This window comes from Cinclus cinclus, chromosome 16 (assembly GCF_963662255.1).
Source record: "Cinclus cinclus chromosome 16, bCinCin1.1, whole genome shotgun sequence".
Taxonomy (NCBI): Eukaryota; Metazoa; Chordata; class Aves; order Passeriformes; family Cinclidae; genus Cinclus; species Cinclus cinclus.
The window spans coordinates 4,127,575-4,149,886 of NC_085061.1; the positions used below are offsets into that span (position 1 = coordinate 4,127,575).

The window sequence follows — 22,312 nt, forward strand, 5'->3', positions numbered from 1 at the left end:
CATGGACATTTGCAGGATTTGCATATTTACAGTTTTGGGGATGCATCCCAAAATAGGACACTTTCACACTTGCATAGCTTCCTTCCAGTGCCCAGACTCGTATTTAGTCATTCAAACAAATAACCACTGTCATCCTGTCTCCGTTTCTTTCTGTCTCACAAACAGCATTTCCTAACACCTGTAACCCCCTTTGTGTTCCTCTCCACTCTCAAATAGAGCCTTCCCTGACTTTGGGTTTTCTATCCCTTCTCTTTCTGCCATCCCACTCCTTTCTACCTCCTTACCACAACTCTCCACCAGGTTTCTCTATCTGTTTTTATCTTTATATTACATTCAAACTGGGAGGAACTGCTGATTCAGCTGGGCTTGCACTGCTGCCTTACAATCCCTGCTTCCAGCCTGCAGGGGAACCAGAGGAAGTATTGCAGTCTCTCAGCTCCTCTTTCCTCTGCAGAATATGCAATCTGAGCAGAGAAAGAGCTTAGTGATGGGACTGAGGGTGGATGAAAAAATGGGAGACCACAATGCAAAATGCCTTTGGAAAACTGTAAAAAATAGTATAAGTTCTAGTTATTCGTAAATGTTTTCACTAAACTTAATAAACTTTTGGAATTCCTGCCCTGCAGCAGAATTTCTGATCTGACACTGGCATAGTTTTTGTCCTTTTGATTCCTATGGGATTCCCAGTCCCAGAAGTAAAAGTTCTCAACTCCAGTGCTGTGGTGGCTGTTACTTTGCTTCTAGGATCTGGAAACAGCTCATGTCTTTTATACCACACACAGTGGTGAGTCACCAAGACCAGACATGGCTGAAAACTGCATCCAAGGACGATATCTGGGATTATTCCTTGCTTAAATTTGTATGCTGTGAATCAGATATGACAAATAAGTGCATTTCTTTGATGAAGCTTTGTAGCCTCACCTTCCTGAGCAGGACTATTGAGAGTGAAGATTTATTTCTCTGGATGTTCTGGTGTGGTCTTTTGGGAACTGAGTAAGGTTCACTTATTAAACTCAGCTGAATTAATAAGAGAATTATTATGTGGGAGAATTCTCATAGCAATCTGTCTGGCTCTCTCAAATTGTCCATCTCCATATGAGTGAAAGGAGCTTAAATTTTTATGTTTGCAATTATAAGATATCCTTTCTGATTCAGAACTAGAAAACCGTGGCCTTTGAGCTGTGAGCATTCTCTTCTGAATACAGAAACAGGTACATTAAAATATCTTTGCCTTTTGGAACTTGCAAAAAGTCCACAAGCCTAGAACAATAAAATAAGAGATGTCCATTTTATACATTCAGGTCTAATATGACTCTTTCTTACTCTGGTGCAATTCGTCTTGTGATGGGAACAGCATTTTTATTCCGTTGAGTCATTCTATAAAACTTTCGGATTTTGAGCCTTGTTTTGTCAGTAGTTTTGCCCCTATTACTGTTTCTTTTTGTAAGGCTCACATAAATTAATTGGCTGAGACAATGTGTGTTGTCTGTCTCTCCCTGCCTCCTTTTTCTTTTGCATCACATAGTTTGTTTGTGTTGGGTTAAAAATGGACATCATCAAAGGTGGGTTGAGACATTTGCAAGGGGACCTGGAGACAGAAATTTCGTTTTTGTGTGTGTCTGTGTCCAGTTTCTTGAATCACGTGTCTGGAAGAGGAGAAATTTCAGCAGGAAAGAGCATGGAAACTTTTTATCCTCCTCAGTAAATTGCTGTATCAAGAGAGCCAACCCCAGAACAGAAACTCAGAATCATGTTTGACTCCCTGTTCTTGTGCAAATAGTTACTTCCAATTAGATTTAACTCTTAATTTAGAGTTAAATAACCATTTATAATAAACTTTCTAAATAAAATTTCAGTGTAGGAGAAAGGAAGAACTGTCTGACTGCATGTATCTGTTACAATTAAAGACAAGTTAGACCTCTAGAAGGATGAATCCCAAATAAGTGGGATATGCTGAAGATACCAGAATACCATATACCAAATGACCTTGGTTTCTATACAGTTGCTTGGTGAAAGTTTTCATCAGATAGATATATGGATGATTGCTCACAGAGGATGAAATTTATAGAGGTCCTTAGCTACCCACTTGTTAGCAGATGGCTCAAGTCTCTCTTTGATACTGAAATACATCTTTCATGAAATACGAATCTTTCACTTAGATATGGTCATTAAGTTGTGTAACTGATGGTGGAGTTTGACCTGTGGCAGTTTTCTTTGGCAGTAGCCTCCATAGCAATCTAAACTTAAAAAGAAATATGGAAGTATGCCTTGTAGTTTTCAAACTGAAGGGTAAAACCGTAAACCCTACCAAGTCTGGTCAAGTTTCACCACTGATAGGAGAGAAAAATTCTTTGTCTCTTGTCTATTTTGCCACTGCTGTCTGTAAGATTTGCATTTGCACAACACTGTCTGTTTTGCTGCGAATCCAGCATCTTCAGTGAATCTGCAATTCCTTTTTCAGAGCAAATGATGGGGTTTTACAGGTCTACATATAATAAGATTGTCCATTTCTACCCTTCCTCCAGATTTTCTCTTAAGTGCTGCCTTCTCCCTCTAGTTTGGGTCACTTATTTAATGGCAATGAACATTTTCAGGAAGGTAACCTTTCTGCTTGTGGTTTGTTCAAGGACTCTGGAATTATAATGGTTGCTGTCAAATGTATATAATTGGTGTCTGTGGCACACATCCAGTGAGTGATAAAAGCTTCGTTGTCTCTGCTGCTTTAGTCTGTATTCTCACCCTATATCACCCTCTCACTTCTGCTCCTCTCAGGCAAGAGGAGAATGCAGTGCCAGGCAGCTGAAAGTGCAGTTAGACAGAACAGCAGCTCTGCCAGATTCCCTCTCAAGGAGTGTCCCAGCTCTGGGCAGTGGGTTCCCTTGGCTGAGCTTTGCACGCTGACTTGAGTTAAGCACAAAGGTCTCCTCTGAGCTTTGATTTCAAACACTCCCTTCATAACCTTCTGGCAAAGATTTGGGCTCTAGGAAGGGTGATAGTTTGTCAGTACCATGAACTCACAAGCTTAATGATCTACGTGTAGCATTTTACCAGTGGGTAAGAACTTTGTACTTCCATATTCAAAAAGCAAACCCACATTACTAATAGCACCCAAAACTGGCAACATGTTGTTCACTGTCTGTTCCCAGTGCTGAACATGTGGTGAGGAGAATATTCCTGTTATGTTAGTCCTGCAAAAGCTATTTTATCTTCAGGGCTGGATGGGGCATTGCTTTCTAATGCTGTCTACTTCAGTGAATCTGTTTAGCAGCTCAAAGAGAGAGAGAAATTTGTCAAATCTCACTGGAAATCTATCAGAAATGTCAAGTGAAATGCTGTAACATTCTGGTTTTGTCAAAAGGATAAATATATATACAGCTGTGTGTGTGATATTATTTGTAGTAATTGTTGCCTCAGTGAATTTCTCTGTGTGAAGTAACTTGGTGTTGTATTAAGGGATGTGTTTGTTCTGGTCCCTGAGGCCAGCTTGGCCTTACACACAGGTACTTGGTATTTGTTCAAGTCAGCCCTGGTTTTTGGAGTTCACGGGGGGAATCAGCTTCACTGTAGCCAAGGAGAGCAATCCCACTGGCCCTCTGAGCACTGGGTGTTTGCTGGAAGATTTTCCTCATGTTGTAATTGAGATGCTGAGGACCAAATGTAGCATAAGGTTTCTGTTTAAAAGGGGATAAGATTTTTTTTCCATCTGCATGCAGAAGAAGCTGTATGGTAGCAGTACATACATGGTTGTCATTAGCAGCTGAATAATTGTTTCCACTTCATTTTTATAGCTCTAAATGTGTAGAAACATCTCCAATCTGACTATGCCCATACTTGAAATCAGTCTGAGTGCACTTAATAGGTTGTTACATATATTTAACATATTTAAACACAAAAATAAGTTCCTCCAAGATTCTAAACACTAATAAAGACAGCTTTCAAATATTTCCCTCTGGAGATTCTGAATCCAGATGAAACTGGGAAAACACCCAAAGGTTGTTTCAAGTCTTTTTACACCAAGTACATTTCCAAACTACAGTGAAAATGGTGATTGAAACTTTTATCTTCGATGATGAACTGAAAAATTATCACATTTGTAAGATCATTTGAAGGCTTTTGCTTTTAACAACTCAATTCAAATACCAGTGACCTACACTACTTGCTGACCAAACTGGTCCACTGTACACAGTCTGTGTTTAAATGAATCTTTCCTCCCTGGTTGCAGTTTTGTGTGGATCCTCTCCAAAGTCTGCTGGTGCATCCCAGTCTTTTACAAGAACAAGTCACAGTGATATCCAGCATCTGCTACCTGCATCTCATTGCTTGGCTTTTTCTGAATCACAGAATTATTTAGGTTGGAAAAGACCTTTAAGGTCATTGAGTCCAACTGTTAACCCAGCACTGCCAAGTCCAGCACTAAATCACATCTCTGAGCACCATGTGAAGGTAGTTTACATTCCATATGGTTTCTTTTGTAGTTTATTATGAGGTAGTTAGTGAGATCATCAAACTCTCTTCACTAATGATTTGCAGTGACTGAAAATAGAAAATTCCATCAATTTTTCCCACCTTCTTTACTATTGCTGAGCTGATTTTTTTCCTGAGGAAAAAAGTACAAGCTGAAGTTAAGATTATTCCTTCCTCCGATACTTCTAGTCTTCCTTCAGAGTTCTTGCCAAAGCAGGTCAGAATAAGTCTCAAAATTTAATTGTTTAAGAAACTTTTGTGTGTGCTTCATCCTTACAGTTACATATTCATGTATTTCCAGTTACATATTTTTCAGAAAGACCCAAGACTAACATGTTTTATTTTACAAGGTTTAATTTCCTTCTGTCTTTTATTCTCTCTTTTTTTTCAATTTATGCCATGAAAGATATCAAGGTATTATGAAACAAAAAAAATGTTTAAACTTTTGTGTTAGGATTGAAAAGAATGTGTTTTCCTTTTGCTTGAGTTGTTCAAAAAAATGGAAGGAGTTTTACATTTCCCGAAAGGCTGGAAAGGCTGATTCTGTTGGGTTTTTCAATCCGCAGGTCTGTGGCCTGAAGGAAAAGTGATACTTGAATATTTTCATATGGAGTGTTACACTGCAGAATGGTGTTTTTGTGACTCATCCATATCCATACTGAGAGCAGCATCCAGGCAGTTTTGCTGGATTAAACACTATTGACAGCAGCACCTTCACTGAATCACTGCCCAGCAAGGCTGCACACCTGGGAGAGCAGGGCTGGCTCCATAGTGGCCTTAGAAGCTATGTGAGAATACAATATCAGGAAGAATATTCCACCTGCAAGGAACAACTGGAAAATGCTTGGTCTGAGGCAGAAGTGATCAGAATTTGAATGCCCCTTTGAAGGCTGTGGATTCAGTGACAAGCTCCTGATACCTTGTAGTATGTGCTGCAATGCAGAAAAATGTAAACTCATTGCAACTGCATCATTGCAACATGATAATAGTGCAGAAATCCAAAGCTGCTTGAGCAGGATAGTATTAGAAATCTTGAATGCATTTAGAAACTTTGGCTATTAAATATCCTATGCCACCAGCACTCCAAGTAGAGTCTCTGCACAAAGGGACTGAACAGCAGAAATTATTTGAACATTCAAATATTGTGAGGAAAGAACATGAAAAAAGGCAGAGGGTGGTTTTTCTGCTCCTTTGGTCCTCACAGAACATCCTAAGTCCTCCCTCCCTTCAGCCTGACCAGTTTATCTGACTCCCCTCACCTGTCTTGTCTCCTTTCCTCCTCCTCTCTGGTTCTGATTCCCAGCCCATGCATAGGAGTCCCATCAAGTGAGAGAAGGCATCTGGCAAACTCCTCTCTGTCCAGCAGACTTCAGAGCTGAGAGCACCCCTCACCTCCAGTTTGTGGCAGAGGGACATGAAGCAATGCACAAAGCACAGATGCCTCAAAACAGAGATGGGCCATTGTGTTCTAGCAAGCTCTAAGCGCTAAACAAAGTCAGATATTCATTTGGGATATTCTTGCTGTTCTTTTCTCTTGGGGAGAATGCTTCACACATACATTTGGCTGTAGTAATGCAGGCTGTTCGTGTTGCTGTGCTGGGTTTCAGCTCAGAGCATCAGCTTCTGTGGGCTGGGCAATGCCACATCCTGGTGTTCTGTATTATGTTGTCTGTGTCTGGAAGTGGTTCCTGCCCACCTCTCCTCTCCCCTCACATACAGGCAGTGAACTCTGTAACCCCAGACCAGAAATTTGCTCTATCTTAAATTTGGCTTACACAAACCCCAGAGAAACTGAACAGCTTCTGCTGCCCAAACCAGCAATCCTTATTTCTTCCAGGGAAAAGCCAGTGGGTGGTTGATTGTGGATTCTGAGCCACCAGCAGGACCATTCTGTCCTGAAAAGGAACAGCAACATTTTTGGCTAAGCGCTAAAAGTTTGCATATAATCCAAAAGGAGCATATGGCCACTGCTTTAAACTTGCCTTGTTCTTTAAAAATATGCTTTCCCAGAATTATCCATTTCAGACCCTCTAACTGTGGAGTGAGAAAGTTTAAATCCCTCTTTTTTCCCTGCTAGAATAAGTGGCAGGGAATTCATAAATACCAGAAAGAATAAATACTACCATAAATACCAGCAAGAAACAGAGTTATTTCAGGAATTTGTACTCATTTACAGAGACTTCCATCACCACTCCACTGACAACACCAGGGACTATGCATCAGTTGTCTGAAGGGAGCTGTTGGTCCTTGCTCAGTTCAGCTCAACTCCACCATTCAGCTCAGCACCAGCACTGCTGATAAAATGGGCAGTGTTACCTCAGTCAGTCGTGGTGATAACATGTCTGGGTGTGACTCTTTGCCATTGCAAGTGACTGATTGTGTAACAGTGATATGAAACTGTCCTGACTCATATAAGTAACCAGGACCACCGCTAATAAATTTCTTTTTACCCCAGAGAAAATTGTCATTGAGAGCACCCAAGGGGCTTGCCCACTCAGGGAGTTTCTGCTAAAGCCCTTGTAGAAATCCAGGAGTTATTAATGATTAGTCACTCTCAGGAAAGGTCCTGTAAACACTTCCTCCCACACTGATCGCTGTGAACAATTTCAGTGTGAGTGTGGGGAGAAAGCACACACAGCTTTGTGGTTACTGCAGTTCCCCAGCCCTTGCAGAGCTGTCCCACAGCAGAGGCACCGAGTCCCCTCTGCTGTGATGTTCTGTGTTCGAGTGGGGCACCAGGAGAGCACCTGTCCCTGCCTCCAGCTCCGGTGACTGCTGCTGTGCAGGGAAAGGCACTCGTGGAGCCCCTCCTGCTCACCTGGGAGGGTGAAGCCAGACAAGAGCTCCTGACCTCTCAAGAGCTCAGGGAGAAGGTGGCAGAGGATGCTCCCAGTTGACAGAGTTCCACCCAGTAATGTCGACCTCAGTGCTGATGTCAGCCTGGGACGCAGCTTCTAATATTGATAATAGTAAAAAAGCTGGACACGTTCCTATTTGAAGAGACTTTTAAAATTCTCCATATGCTTAGTTTAAAAAAATTCCTTTAATCTTTCTGATGTTTGCAGTACCCTGGAGAATAATGAGAGTTCTTTTCTCATTTGATGAGTCTATTGCTTTTACAGGATTTGAAACACTTGCTAACCTGAGTAGCTTATGACAAAACAGGATTTTGAGTTCAGAGCCAACTTGCTCTGCCTTGCTTCTTTTTCTAATCCAGAATGAACTTTATCTGTTTTTATTTTGTGTTTTGCATGATGGGGTATCATGGTGGAGTAATTATTGCCATAAAGATGATAGAAGGGCCTTGCTCTCAGAGAAGGAAACCTGTGAAAACAGCCCATCATTCTTAAAAAATCTGAAACATGAGTGGAGAAAAGCAGGAGTTAAACTGGCTTCTGCATAACAGTTGCTTTGTCTTACGCTTGATGTTCCATCCCTATGCCTCATTCCTCAGTCTTGTCTTCCATGATGACTTCGTTAGCAATGAGATGCTAATTAAATTTCATATTTACGATTAGAAAATAAAACCATTGGACCTTTTTTAAATAGATTTTTATGAGTTTTGGCTCAGTTAGCTGAGTCAGCAGCATGGATTCTGCAAGGCTGAACTCACCGGCTTTGAAAAAAAAAAGATAAATAGAGCAACTAATGATGAAAGGAGAGTCTAATCTAAAACCTTATACAGTTTCTACACTGTATTAGCTTTTGAGCATGAGAAAAATAATTTGTTTTGGTTCCTTGCAGAAAGTCATGTAGAAAGAACCCATCTTTTTTTATGTCTCAGCTTTGAACAGCTTAAAATTTCATTTAATTTTGAAAATCTCAGTTGTGGCTGGAGACAATATGCTGAAAAGAGATTGATACAGTGTTTGTCATCACCTGTTAGTTAGCAAAATATTTATTTCACAGCTTAGAATTAACACAGGTAAGCACTGGCACACAGCATCTGCCCTCTTCCCCATGGAATGTGCACTGCTGCAGAGTTTATACAACACTAGAGAACCAGAACTACTTAAATACTCTTGCCAGACAGATTTATAGGTGCTATAGACAGCAGTTCCCTATTCATGTAAAAATTAGCACCTCACAAAGCTTTAAAGGCCCATTTTTCCAATACCTAGAATTTGAAGAATGTTCCAGTTGTGAGATTTTTGAAAGCGCTCAACTTTAATTTAAGTGTGTACAGAAACCCTGATTTTAAAAAGTGCTTAACACTCAGCAGCCCTGTGATTCATAAGACCACCTTATCCCATACTCCAAGGCAAGGCTGGCAAAAATCTGGCCATTTATTTTGATGCCTAAATACCACCTGTGCTCTTAGAAAATCTGACCCTAATTATGAGCTGTGCCCTGGAGCAGGAATGAGTAATAGGGGAAATCAATCCTCATCATGGGAGCCGTTTGCTTGTGCTCATCTTGTGTGTAACCTCACCTCAGCCACAAATGCGACATTGCATTTAAAACAAAGACTTTTCTGCACATTCTGCAAATGATTTTGTTGTCAGCCTGTGCTAAGGAATTGTTGTGCTTCAAGGCATAAGTTGGAAGAATAAAACAAACTTCCCAGGATTTTGAGTTGGTTACCACCCTTTGTACTGTTAAACATCTGAAAATCAGGGTTTGGGTGCAAATAATACCACAAATCTTGCTTTTGTAGTAGTTTTTGTAGATGTTGTTTTAACAGCAGCTGCCCATCCTTAAAGCTGCCCATCCTGGGATGCTCACAGGTGGAATGTAATTCTGGCGTCACTTTGCAGTTGTTATTTTCACAAATACTTATTTCCACAGTCAGCAGAGAATTCAATACAATTCTTACACTTCTTCTTACTTTGACTCATGGTCAAGAACCACACTAGGTGAAGACAAACAGTCAGATTTATTGCTATTTTAGTACTTTGTTTCTTTGGTCTTTAAAAAAAAAATACACATTAACCATGAACTGAACCAGACAGAGTTTCCTGAGAAGACCAGAGTTTAGTCTGTTCCCATGGTTAGTTAATTCTTTGGGGATAAATTTTCCACATGAAAGCTTTACAGTATTTTATTCCCTATCATCAGAGCAATGGGCTTAGTTATGGAGAGAGCAACAGAAGATGCTTAATTCCTCCTTGCAATGCTTTGAACATAGAAAATATAGAATTGCCAAGCATTTGGCATTATCTCTTCCTGAAGACAGCAGGACAAGGTCATGGAGACATTACCACTACAGAAATAATGGACAGACAATGTACAAACAGACCGTTTTTCTTTTAGATTGCTACAGAAGTGACTCACAGGAGCTCTTCTGCAAGACAGAGAGTGAATTCTCTCTCTGTTTTCCACAGATTGCTTTCCTGCTCTTAATTGCAGGCCTTGGGTGACAGGGGATGGCTAAGGAAACCCAGCTGGGTTCTCTGCAGGAAAAAAGGACCTGTTGAGCTCCTCCTCATGCCCTTGTTGCTCCATCCAGAGCCCCCAGCTCCCCATGGCTGTAAGAGCACTTCCTCTAAGACTTCCCTCAGCAGCAGTGTCACATTTGAAAGTTGTGCTCAGAAGAAAAGGGAAGTAAGGCAGCCCCCAGCACCTTTCTGCCTGCTAGATATAGACTGCAAGTCTGAGAGGGAGGCTGGTGGGTGGAGGTTTCCGGAGCTGCATGTCACAGTCCCACAACACTGGTAAAGAAAGAGAGAGGGCACAGAGCAAGAAGAGGTGACCAGAAAGCACAAGCTGGGAAGATCTATTCATAAAACAAGCACAACCATTTCCATGTACAAGGAGTAAAATATCAAGCTCTTTCTGATTCCTCGTGGGGGTTTGCCCTTCCTGGACCAGGCTGCTGTGATTTACTGTAGGCTTTTTCTCATCAAATGGCATCCAGCTGACCTCTGTGTGTGTTGTGTGCTGCTGGCTGAGATGTTCCTGCAGCTCTGAACAAGGTGCAAAGATTTGGCCAATGAGGAGAGTACCCAGTCTGTGGCAGACTGTGGCTAGGAGTGGAGCTCACCTCTTCCAGTGAGGTATTGGTTGTGTGAGGTATGTATGACATTGTTCTAGCTCCAGTGGAGCTACAGGTGGGCAGCCTGCTCTTTAAAATTAGAGTCTCTTTAAAAGTAATGGTTACAAAGGGGTCACAAAAAGTAATAAGGTGTAGATACCTGTTCTATCTAGATAACCTATACATTTACATAAAATGAGCAAAATGTATGTGTGAACCATGGGAGTCATCACCTTTAGGATGTTTGATCCAACAGGATATGTTGTTGAAAATGAGAAGCTAAACACAAATGGGTAAGTTTTCACAGAGCTGGATGGCAGCTGTTACACCTTTGCAGAGTACTTAAGATATTTAACCAAATCATATTCTCATCACAGTCAGCGCGTGCTGCTCTTGTAATGAGCAAACCGTTTGCATGGGTGTTGTTTTTCATGTGTTTGGAGCAGTTTGGTAAGGTTCATCTTAAAAGGAGGGTTATCAGAATTGGCTTCTTATTTATTATTTCTTTGTATTTTGTGTGGTTTTACTAGCTGTGGGATTCTTTAACTACTGGAGCTGTGTCAGGGGAGGTTTAGGTTGGATATCAGGAAAAGGTTTTTCCCCCAGAGGGTGCTGGGCACTGCCCAGGCTCCCCAGGGAATGGCCCCAAGGCTGCCCGAGCTCCAGGAGATTTGGACAGCGCTCCCAGGGGTGCACAGGGTGGGATTGTTGGGGTGTCTGTGCAGGGCCAGGAACTGGACTGGGTGACCCTTGTGGGTCCCTTCCAACTCAGAAGATTCCATAGTTCTATGATTCTCCGTATATATAGGTTTATCTCTTATTTTTTCACTATGTTATAATGCCTGATATCTGAAATACTATTTTCAAACTTTCCTGGGCCATGGTGAATTACAGTGAGATTATCTGACAGTATTCAAGATTGAAGTGTGACCTTTTCTGTTTTAAGAATGGCCTACACATTTACTGTCAGTTGTTTCCAAATCTGGAGATTGTTTAAGTGAGTGCAGTCCTCTCCTCGAATGCGTTCTGTTACCCTTTAACTGGAGATGAGAGTATCACCTAGAGAGGGTCATTATCTGACTAGATGGAAAGTGTTCTTTCTCTGTTATTTTTTTAAACTTCTGTAATGTAAGAGTCTGTAGAAAGTGACAATTTTTTCAAGAAACAGACTAAGTAGGAGTTTTGCTTGGCAGAACTACAATTCTTTCTCTCTTCCTGATGTGAACTGGTATTAATAGAAGTGAAATGTTAACACTGATAAGAATCAGGCTGTCTGTGCCAGGGTTGTGCGGGTTTCATATGTACCAGTTAATGAACCCTTGTCCTTACCAGGTTCTTATGTAGCTCATTCTGTGGAGATCCCTCACAAACACTGGCTCTCTGTGCCAAAGAATGTGCTGGATTTTGTAATTTGAGCACACATTTACTGGGACCTAACCTACTGTCATCAAACCATTTGCATCTTTGAGCAACTTGAATTTTTAATTCAAGACTCCTCCTAAGCACACAGAACTTGCCCCCAGCTGTGCCTCCACCTCCTCCTGAGCTGGCAAGAGTCTCATTATTAGTTGTAAAAACAAAGTGAGTCAGTCTAAAGAAAAAATTAACCTGGGACCCAGTAATGACTTCTGAGGCATTTGTTGGACCCATTCTCATGAGCCCGAGGATGACAGCTTCTTTCTTAGTTCTTGGATTCTAGCACACATTAGTTGAAAGGAAATGCTTGTGTTGGTAGCTGATGCTCCAGAACAGAAGGGCAGCTATAAAAACATATTTATACTACGATAGCACAGAGATTTCTGCTGCCCTCCTCATCCCCATGCAGAACAGGATGGAGCATGTGTAGATTAAAGCATTTATTAAATGTCAGATGCTCAGCTCTCCATTGCTACTTCACAAATCCTTTAAAATAGATGCACTGAAGTCCTGTGGTAAATTATTTATTTTAATTACTGTGCCATTATCTTGATTTGCATGCTCAGAAGTAACGCTGATTCCTCATGTTTCAGGATCTGTGGTCCTTCCCTATTTATTCCACATTCCTTTCCTTTGCCTTTGTAAGGCCTTTCCTGTTCTCATCTGTCTCACTTTTGTTCCTCACTTTCATTCTGTTGAATTCCTCTTTCTTTTTCTTTTCTTTTTCCCTATTTAATATTTCTTTTTTCCCCTAACCTCACCATTTTTCACCCTCAAATTTCATCTTTCTCTCCCCTCTCCACTTTTTTTTCTGCATCTCTCATTGTTCATATCTCTCATTTCTCATTTACTTTTACACATATTAGCGTTCAATAATGGCAGTATGACAGCATCTGAAACCTGGGTACTGGATTCTCAAACAATATGTGAAAACAGAATAACACCCATCTAATCACCAGTGTAGATACTGGCATGAGGAGGACAAGTCTCTCTCCATGGACCCCAGAGGAAACCCAAGTGATTTGGGGTGGCTGGAAACCAATCTTTGGAGAACATTCCAAGGTGGAAGTATAAAACGGTGGAATGAAGAGTTTTGAACAGAGCATTTTCAATTCTAGAGAGAAATTGGATTCTAAATTCATGCCTAATTCAAAATGGTGAGATGAATCCATGCCCAAAATTTGCTCCTCTCTCAGAAGTGCTTAAACTGTGTGTTACTGCCAGAGCTGGAAGCAGCTTAATTGTTTGTAGGAAATAGTGACACACAGAGAAATGACAGTTGTCAAAACATCATTTCAGCTATTTGCAGAGGAGGATTTTTCCGTTGTCTTTGTTTATTATCAATAATGTGTGTGCCACAACCAAAGCTGATTGGATGCTGCCTGTTGCATGTTGGAGGCAGCACAAGCTGCTCTCAGTCATTGAGCAAAATGAGTCATTTCCTTCCTGTGAGATCAGGTGATGGGAGCTCAGGGGCTCTAAAGCTGCCAGACTTGAGGAAGAGGTAGAGCAGATACTGCCAGCAGGTGGGGTGTGAAATGGGAAAGCACCAATCTCAGTCTTTCCTGAAACAAAAATCATTACTGGATCCTAAGGAGTAGTGCTGCACTGATTGGGGTCTTTGCAACAATATTGCATTGGGCAAAACAAGGTTCTTGATGTGTAAATGGTGTTTTCCTCCAGAAAGCAATAGGAATTGTATAGAATTTCATTTGCACATTCAAAACAAACGGAAGCTCCATGTAGTAAGTGTGGATTTCAGTTCATTTATTCATCAGCTCTTAGGCAATATTATCCTGCAGCATCAAAAAGCTTGTCTTTGTTGCATACAGTGTTTTCTGGTTTAGGTGGTTCTAAGCAATCTGTTGGTGTCCTGACTGACATCAGTAATTGATCCATGCTTTATGTATGTGTTACCTTTCTTTTTTCTGAGGTGGGGCTTTATATGGATCTGTTCTTAGGAAAGTAAATAATGACAAAACAATAATTAAAGGGAGTTCCAAGACTATTAATTCTTCTGACTCCCTTCTGTTAAGGCAGGACTAGTGATTAGACATAAATCTCCTATTTATTCAATTGCTTGGTTTGTTTGTTGTTGTTTGTTTGTTAGTTTGTTTGTTCTTTTCAGAAGGGAGAAGTCCTGAATATGAGTAACATGATAGAATCTTTCATTTCTTTTCCTCTCTTTTGATTGTTGAGGTTATAGTTATGAGATTTTCTTTTCCTCTTCTGAAGCCAGATGAAGATGCCTCCAGAACTCTCTGAACCAGTTAGGGAGTTTTGTTTGCTTCTTTCTCCCTCTCTTCTGTTCAGAAAATGGGAGTACTACTCATGTTAGCTACTGAAGATCTAGCTTTACCTCCCTGCAGCCTTGCAGGTCTGTTGGTGTTTAGGGTTTCTTTTGTAGGCTGTGTGGAACAGGCAGATTGACTCAATGGAATTTAGTAAGGCATTTTTGTACAAAAATAATCCTATTTTGTGTTTAAAGCTTCTTGCTCTTCTATTACTTTTGTATCTCTAATTCTATTTTTTCTTTTATATTTTGTTGAAATAAGTAAGCTGGTTGAATCTCTTGTATAAAGAAGGAGTTCTGAGATACACAGAATGGTTCTTTTCATGTGCATCACTATGACCCAAAACAGAATACAGCCCAGCCCAGTCAGCAGGACTGCTGCCTTCAGAAAGTGTTCTGAGGTCTGCAGTCTGAAGAAATAAAACTGCACTAATAATAAATACCTTTCTGGGGGCTTTCCATCTCAGTAGTTCTATGTGCTTTGCAGTCACTAATTAACAAGCCCTACCTTGTCACAAACATGCCCATTGCCAGCCTTGTTTCCAGGTGGGGACACTGAAGGAGAAAGAAAGGATATAAAGTGCAAATTCTTAAAGGCAGATGAAGGCACCATCTTGTTTCCTTCGGGAGTCTGGATTTAACATCTGTATCGAAAAAAATTGCAAGGATAGGTAAGCAAATTCAGTAGTTTTCTCAATGTTTAAACCTTTTAAAAGTGGTTTTCAGTACCACAGAACATCCAGAGAGCAGCCAGCATAATTGGAAACTGCTGGTATTCAGCATTTCAGAAAGCCTAGAAGGCACACAGAGCTCTCCTGTCCTTAAGCAAAGGAATATAATTTCCTTATCACACTTTAAACTGTGACTTCCCTCTAAAAGTAAAAATAGCTCTAAATCCCTTTGTGGTTTTGTGGTTCTCTGATACTGCAAATCTGCACATATCCACACAAGCAGCTTTTGAGAAAACCACCCAGTTGTTACACTTTGTCATGTGAGGTGCTATACAAACTGCAGCGAGAAAAGATATTGCCCCACGGACTCTGGAGATGTGCAGAGAAAGAGGATGTAGAACAACACCCTCAAAATGCCGAGGATAATTAGATACATAATTTTAGAGTGTTGTTTTCATCTTTATTTTTGGTTTCAAGTATGATGATTTGTATGTAATTCTTTCATACTCAGCATTTAACATAAAATTCTGTTCTTATTAACTTATAATATGCAAAACATTTTGTGTGCTGTGTTTTTTTTTAAATACTGCCAGTCTGTGAACATCTGTGACAAATGCAGAAATCCAAAACATAACAATAGATTACCTCTTCCAAAATAAACTTTCTTCTGCTTCTCAGTACAAAGAGAAACCCTTTTTTTAATATTTCGCAAAGAGAATATGAGGAAATCAGAAACCTGAGCTGAAAGCTGCATTTGCACTCAGCTACATGGCAATTCATGAATACTGACAGGCTGGCAGGAATTGAGAGCACGGGGATGCAAATAATTAAACAGCTGAAGGGTTAATTTCTGCACCATCATCAAAGCACAAAAAACAAAAATGAAGCTTTAGATGTGACCTGATGATGAGCGCTTTATAGAACCCCTGGGTCTGAAGCCTGCAGGTTTTATTCCCTTGATCAGTGGAGAGTGTCACTGACATATGAGAGTGCAGAGTCTGAGTGAGAACAGAGAGCAGCTTTAACTGCAAGGTGATTTGTTCAGCTAAGAAATACACCACGAAAAAACCAGCAAACGTCCAGAACAATTCATTTGTGTGTAACAGCCAGCAGAAGGATAGTCCCTGAGAGAGAAAAGGAGACAAGGGGAGCAGAGTGCTCCTTTTAATGTAAAAAGGGATCCTCTCTTTTATTTGTCTGCATCTACAGAGACCTTTGAAATAGATGGAACTAGCTGAGATTATTACTGGATTAAGCTCTCCTGCAGTTAAAAGCTGTTTTGTATACTAACTACTGAAAGGAGCAGCAGGAGAGCAATTTTTTAACTGCTGTGGTGATTTCTGATTTCTTTTTGCTTAATGTCTGTTGAAGTCAGTCCAAGTCTGTGAGTTCACACCTGTGATTTGTAACGGATGCCATAGTATTTCTGTGACATATCACAACTCCTGGATGTGTTAGTTTACAGCTCAAGAGGTGTTGGAATCACAAATTAGATAATGGTAATAAAGATCAGATTAAATAAGTGCTCACCCATTTGAAATAATTTTAAATCTGTCATTTTTTATTTTTATAAGTGAAAACAACTTTTCTGCAATATCATCTTAGAAAGGGCAGAAGCAGGGAATAAGGGATATAAAGTGCCTAGAAAATGCATGTACTGCTAAAAAACTTCTAAAATTAAAGCCAGTAATACAAGACCTTTATTGGTTTCCCACTGAGTTTCAGTTGTTACATCTGGGTTTTTGACCAGCACACCAAAATTTCAACCAATGGCAAGCATTTTGTTTCCTATTCAACACTATATTAAATACTAAATCAAAGAATTATTTGCTCAGTAGGAGGGGTTCCACACTAATATCATTTGTTCATTGCTATTTTCTCTGGAACAGCTCCACAGGACACTGGAGCTCCATGGGGGTCGTGCTCTCAGACCAGCCTGGCCAAAGACTCACACCAAAGGCAACACCTCAGGCTCCAGGAAGGGGAGGAGTGATACCTGTGACACATCCCTGGGAGCTGCAGGGCAGCACAGGCTGTTGGGACAGAGCTTAGCTGTGATTCTGGCAGGGCATTTCCAAGGTGGAATGCCAAAGAAGAAAGCAAAAGGGAGAGTCTGACCTTCTACCTGGCAGTGGAGGACCACTCCACTAAATGTAATTTCTCAGGGCTTGCTCTCTTTATAATAGACTGTGTTTAGCAGGAGTTTGCTACTGGAAATCTTTTAAAATTCTTAGCCACTCATCCAATATACTTATTACTTTGCCATTAAACATGATGTCCCCAAAATAACGGTATGGAAGTATTATGCCCATACACAAGGGACTATTTGATAAAGACTTTTTTTAGCATCAGGTAGGAAAAAAAGCCACGTATTCATGCTGAGAATTGCGCTGATGAGTGAACTCTTCTTTGAATCATTTAGTGGAGAAATCCCTTGCTAATGTCCTGAGGGAACTGCTGACAGTGTGCAATAATTTCTGGTTCAGCGCAGCAGATTACAAGATATCTTGCATTTCCTGAAATTCAGGCAAGTGCTTCTTTTGCACTCTGAGGTTCACCCGTGAGGTCCCTGGTCCCTTCCCAGAAATTAAAGGGCCTGTGACTCTCCTTTTTCCAGCTGCAGTGGGTGGCTGTGGCTGTGAGCTGACTGAGGTACTGTGTGACCTTCTGCTTCACTGCCTTCTACTCCCCAAAGTCCAGCTTCTCCAATTACGTAGCGTTTGTTAAATTCACCTTTGAAGTGAAATACAGCGACTTCCAGAATAATGGTGGAGAGTAAAATACATGAGAATGTGTGAGGACTTCAGATGAAGCTCTTTCACCTCTAGCATTCCTCCCACTGCAACCTGCTTTGTAAAGCTTTTTCTCTATTATTTTACCTTTAGTCTGCTCATTGCTTCAGTGTCATTTTTAAATGACACCATACATAAATACTGGCATTCAGTAAAAATTTCACCCAGCCAGTGTGGAGTTCATTAGATCAGGGAGATTTTTCCCCTTGCCCCATGATTCTGCTTCCCATTGAACTGCCCTGGTCTTCCTGGCCCTCTGGGGGTTGCTGTCTCTCCCAGAACATGTAATAGCAGTCACTGGAGTAATGAATTCCCATGCAAGCATCAAAGCAAATGTGGAATAAGTGGCTTCTGGGATGTGAAACTGCAAAGAAAAGAACTCTGCTGGAGTATAGGAGAAGAACAAAGCCCCTGCCGGTACTCCCTTAACTTTTCCATACTGTGAAAAACCATCCAAATTTTTCTCATAGAGGTATTAAAACCTAGACTAGGATTTTTTGACAAATCGGGAAAGCTTTTAAAAGCATAAAACAAAAACATGCATTGTTTTTGCAGGAATATTCTGTATGTCATTATGTGAGAACACTGACAAACACATTATTTAACAGATTAGCACTTTTGGCTTTAGTTTTCAAAATGAGAAATTGATAGCCTTTGGCTATGCAGATCATGAGCTGGTTTTGCTCAGGGATGCTGGGTATAACACAGGCTGCTCCCCAGTTCCTAAAGCTGGAAGCTGAGAAAAACAACATGTTGCTTTTGAGGTCTTTAGTTACTGATTAACAGCAAAGCCTCATAAAGCAGAGCTCTCGTCTCACATGATGCAAGAACTGCAAATTCTTCCACCAGGGTCTCTCAACTTGAAATAGAACTTATGTTCCACGTGCCACCTGGTTCACAAGGTCCTGTGAAAGCTAGAATGCAAAAATAGTACTAATTGAAAGGTTAATATTTGTCACAAAATAAAGAAGGGAAGTTTTTTTTTACAAAGTTTATTTAGTTTTAACTTCAGTACAAGTTTCTTGCCTCACTGTAGCCTGCCATGTAACCTTTTCTAATGAGGTGGGTACAAATTAGGAGCTGGCAGGAAATTGCATTGCAAGCACTCAGAAACTGTGTGACAACATTTGCACGAGTCAAGAACGTTTTCAAGCTGCAGTGACACAGTGCTGTGTCCCCTCATGCAGGGAAAGGCAAGGTCTGAGCTCCCAGGTACCTCCACTCCCACGCCTCAGTGCATCCACAGCCAGGTGCAGACACAGACCTGCCTTAACTATTCTTGTATGCAGTCACTTACAGGTGCTGGCTCATCACATCCCAGGTTCACATCAGTACAGCTTGGAGAGGAGCAAAGGGGGTGAGAATGAAAGCCTTCATTGCCTGCAGCCAGTATTTGTCTTTGCTCTGAGCTGTGCAGGTTCCTTCCCTTCTTGCCTTGCACTGTGCCCTTTGCCATTGCGTCTCTTGAGCAGAGACATCCTCTGACTTGTAGAGAGCTTGGTGGAGTTGGCTGAGTGCAGATTCATCACTGGAGAGCAATGAGCAGTAGTTCATAGGCTCAAGATAGCACTTCTGTGAACTGTCATTTCCCAGATGAGCTGAGGACAGGCTGCGCTTCAAACAGCTTCAATATTGGACAAATTCAGCATTAGTCAGAAGTGGTTCTGAGCTCATCCCATATGACATGGAAGCACAAAAAAGTACCGGGATTGCAGCTGTCCTGCTTGGTGCTCATTTGCCAATTGTGTCTCTTGTTCAGGGGCAGAGCCAGAGATGGATGACTGCCTAGAGGCACTGAAAGATGAAGAGGAGGCTTTGTGGGAGAACGTGGAGTGCAACCGGCACATGCTGAGCCGCTACATCAACCCAGCCAAACTGACCCCCTACTTACGGCAGTGCAAAGTCATCGATGAGCAGGATGAGGATGAGGTGCTCAACTCACTCATGCTGCCCTCCAAAATTAACAGAGCAGGTAATTGTCTGGTCTGTGGCTACATCTGCATCACTGAATAGCTTTGCTCTGCTAAGTCTGGAGAGAGCCTGAATCAAGTTACAGATTATCAGATGGAAACTTTTATCTTATTTACAGGAGGTTTGATGTACAGGGGGATTCTGCTGCTATTTTGATAACAAAGACTCTTTCCAGTGCTGTGCAGCCTGGAGCTTGTGGGGTTCAAATTCCCATCAAAGCCTTAGCAAATATTTCAGTTAACACAAGCAGCAGTCAGTGTCATTCCAGGAGTAGCTTTTCAGCTGTCTTGCAGTACTTTGTGATTTGTCACTGGAAAATCTGCCATCCCTGCCTGGTAAAGGCTGCACTGAATAACTTGTCCTTTGAAATTTCTGTTCCAGAGACCAATTTGCCCACACTCCCACAGAATAACGATCAGCACAAACATGTAGAATTGGTGGCATTACTTTATGGGTTCAGCTGAACTCAGTTAATCAGAAGGATTTTGCACAGCTCATTGCGGTGGCAGAGATGAACATCAGGGATGTGGTATTTGCTCATGCTGCTCGTGGGGCTGATGTGTCACCTCTCTGCTGTCTGTACCCAGGCCGACTGCTGGACATCCTCCACACTAAGGGCCAGAGGGGCTACGTGGTGTTCTTGGAGAGCCTGGAGTTTTACTACCCTGAACTCTACAAACTGGTGACAGGGAAAGAACCTACACGGAGATTTTCTACTATTGTTGGTGAGTAGAATCAATCGCAAAGGAGCCTGTTGAAGTAAGGACTCTCTGGAAGACTGGCTTGGTTTTTTTTTTCAGGCAAGAAGTGGAAATAAAAGCTAATCTTGGTGTAGAATGCTTTTCAGTCCCCTTCAAAGCAAAATGTGGTAGGTAATGTACAAAGCAAAGGGACATCCCAGCTGTCTGAATGAAGCTGAAGAGCTTCAAATGGAGTGATCAGCATTTCCAGAATTTTCACAAGAAGCTATGTTGGAACAGTGGACTGAATTACTGTTACTGACCACTTACATATGTGCAGCACACTTGAAGCATTCAGATTAACTGTACTTGTACAGATTCCTTTTACAAAGGCTGTGCTATTTCCACAGGCTCAGCTGAAACAAATGTAAAGGCTTCATCTTCTATCCAGACAAGCTGTATGTGTGTATATTATGATTCTGATACCACTATGCTGTGTAATATTTGTACTGTTCCCAGTTAGACATACAGGTCTACAGGTGTGTGAATTTGTGTAAATTCTGCACCTCTTTACATATTCTGGGCCACTTGTATCTTACATAGTTCTGCTGATCCTATTTATTGCCTTATTAATAAAGTAATTTAAATAAGTTACTTTACCAGACATTGATGAGATACTCAAACATTTTCAGTGGAGGAGGGTCATGAGGGCCTTACCCATTTCCTAATGAATGAGATCATCAAGCTCCAGCAGCAAGTGAAGACAAAAGATGTGCAGCGCTGTGAGCTCCTGGCCAAGTCCCGCCAGCTGGAGGATGAGAGAAAGCAGCTAAAGCTGAACAAGATAGAGCTGCTGACCTTCCAGGAGAGATACAACAAGATGAAGGAGGAGAGGAATAACTACAATGATGAGCTGGTCAAGGTGAAAGATGAGAACTACAATCTGGCCATGAGATATGCCCAGCTGAGTGACGAGAAGAGCATGGCTGTGATAAGGAGCCGGGACCTGCAGCTGGAGGTGAGATAAATGCTCTGGGCAGCAATGGAGGGTGCCAGTGGCATCTGAGAAAATGAGACTTCTTCTGACAGTGGAAAGATCTGGAGCTCTCATTTGCTTTCGTTATCCAGATGATTGAAGGCATCACTGTATAGAAATGCCAACTGCAGTGAGGTGTATTAATGGCAGATAATGAATTAACAGAATAGAACACAAGTAAAAAATAAAATTTGAAACAAAACTGCTTGCTAAAAACATAATTTTAGCTTTTTTAGGCTCAGTAATATCTTAGTACAGTTATATGACAGCACTTCTGCTGCTGGGGATTTATTCAGAAAGATATCCTGAATTTTCTCCTGTTTTTCGTAATCCAAATAGTCTTGTGAAAAAAGCACAATGTGTGGTCAGCTTCTTAAGTGTTCATTCTGTTTCATATCTCTTTATTTATTGGAGGATTGAGAATTTTTTTTAGTCCAGGTATTCTAAAATTTCACAACCAGCCCATATGAGTTGTAGCTGGCAAGTAGCAGGTTTGTGCTTGAGACTTCACCGGTTCAGTTGTGGACATTCAGCACCCAATTATTGACTTCTCATTAGCATTCACAGTTTAAGCTATTTTTCCCTGGAAGCAAGAATTTTTTCAGAGCACTGAGTGTCAGAGCTAGGAAGAATTGCCCTCCTCTCCTCTTTCTCCTTTTCTCTGCTCCCTGGCTGCTCTAGATTGACCAGCTAAAGCATCGCTTGAACAAGGTGGAAGAGGAGTGCAAGCTGGAGAGGAACCAGTCTTTGAAGCTGAAAAATGATATTGAAAACCGACCCAAAAAGGAACAGGTTCTGGAGCTGGAGCGGGAAAATGAGATGATGAAGACAAAAATCCAGGAGTTACAGTCCATCATTCAGGTACAAAAGCAGCCTGCTGCCTTTAAAATCCAAACTCACACTTACTCCAGTTACAGTACTGGAGGTGTTGGTTGAAACCTCTCCCTGCAAAGCTCAAACCAGCGTGAGTGCAAAGTTTGGACAAACAGAAGGCTGCTTGTACAGCTCCCAGCTG

The 22,312-nt window shown here is 41.3% G+C and overlaps 1 protein-coding gene across 1 annotated transcript in view; it reads left to right on the forward strand.

Moving 5' to 3' along the window:
• Positions 1 to 22,312, forward strand: part of CARD11 (caspase recruitment domain family member 11) — a 102,717-nt gene that overhangs the window by 62,115 nt on the left and 18,290 nt on the right. The window contains exons 4-7 of the mRNA XM_062503877.1: positions 19,326 to 19,582; positions 20,169 to 20,306; positions 20,954 to 21,279; positions 21,979 to 22,158. Coding sequence (XP_062359861.1) covers positions 19,326 to 19,582; positions 20,169 to 20,306; positions 20,954 to 21,279; positions 21,979 to 22,158 — 901 coding nt within the window. The remainder of the gene's footprint in view (positions 1 to 19,325; positions 19,583 to 20,168; positions 20,307 to 20,953; positions 21,280 to 21,978; positions 22,159 to 22,312) is intronic.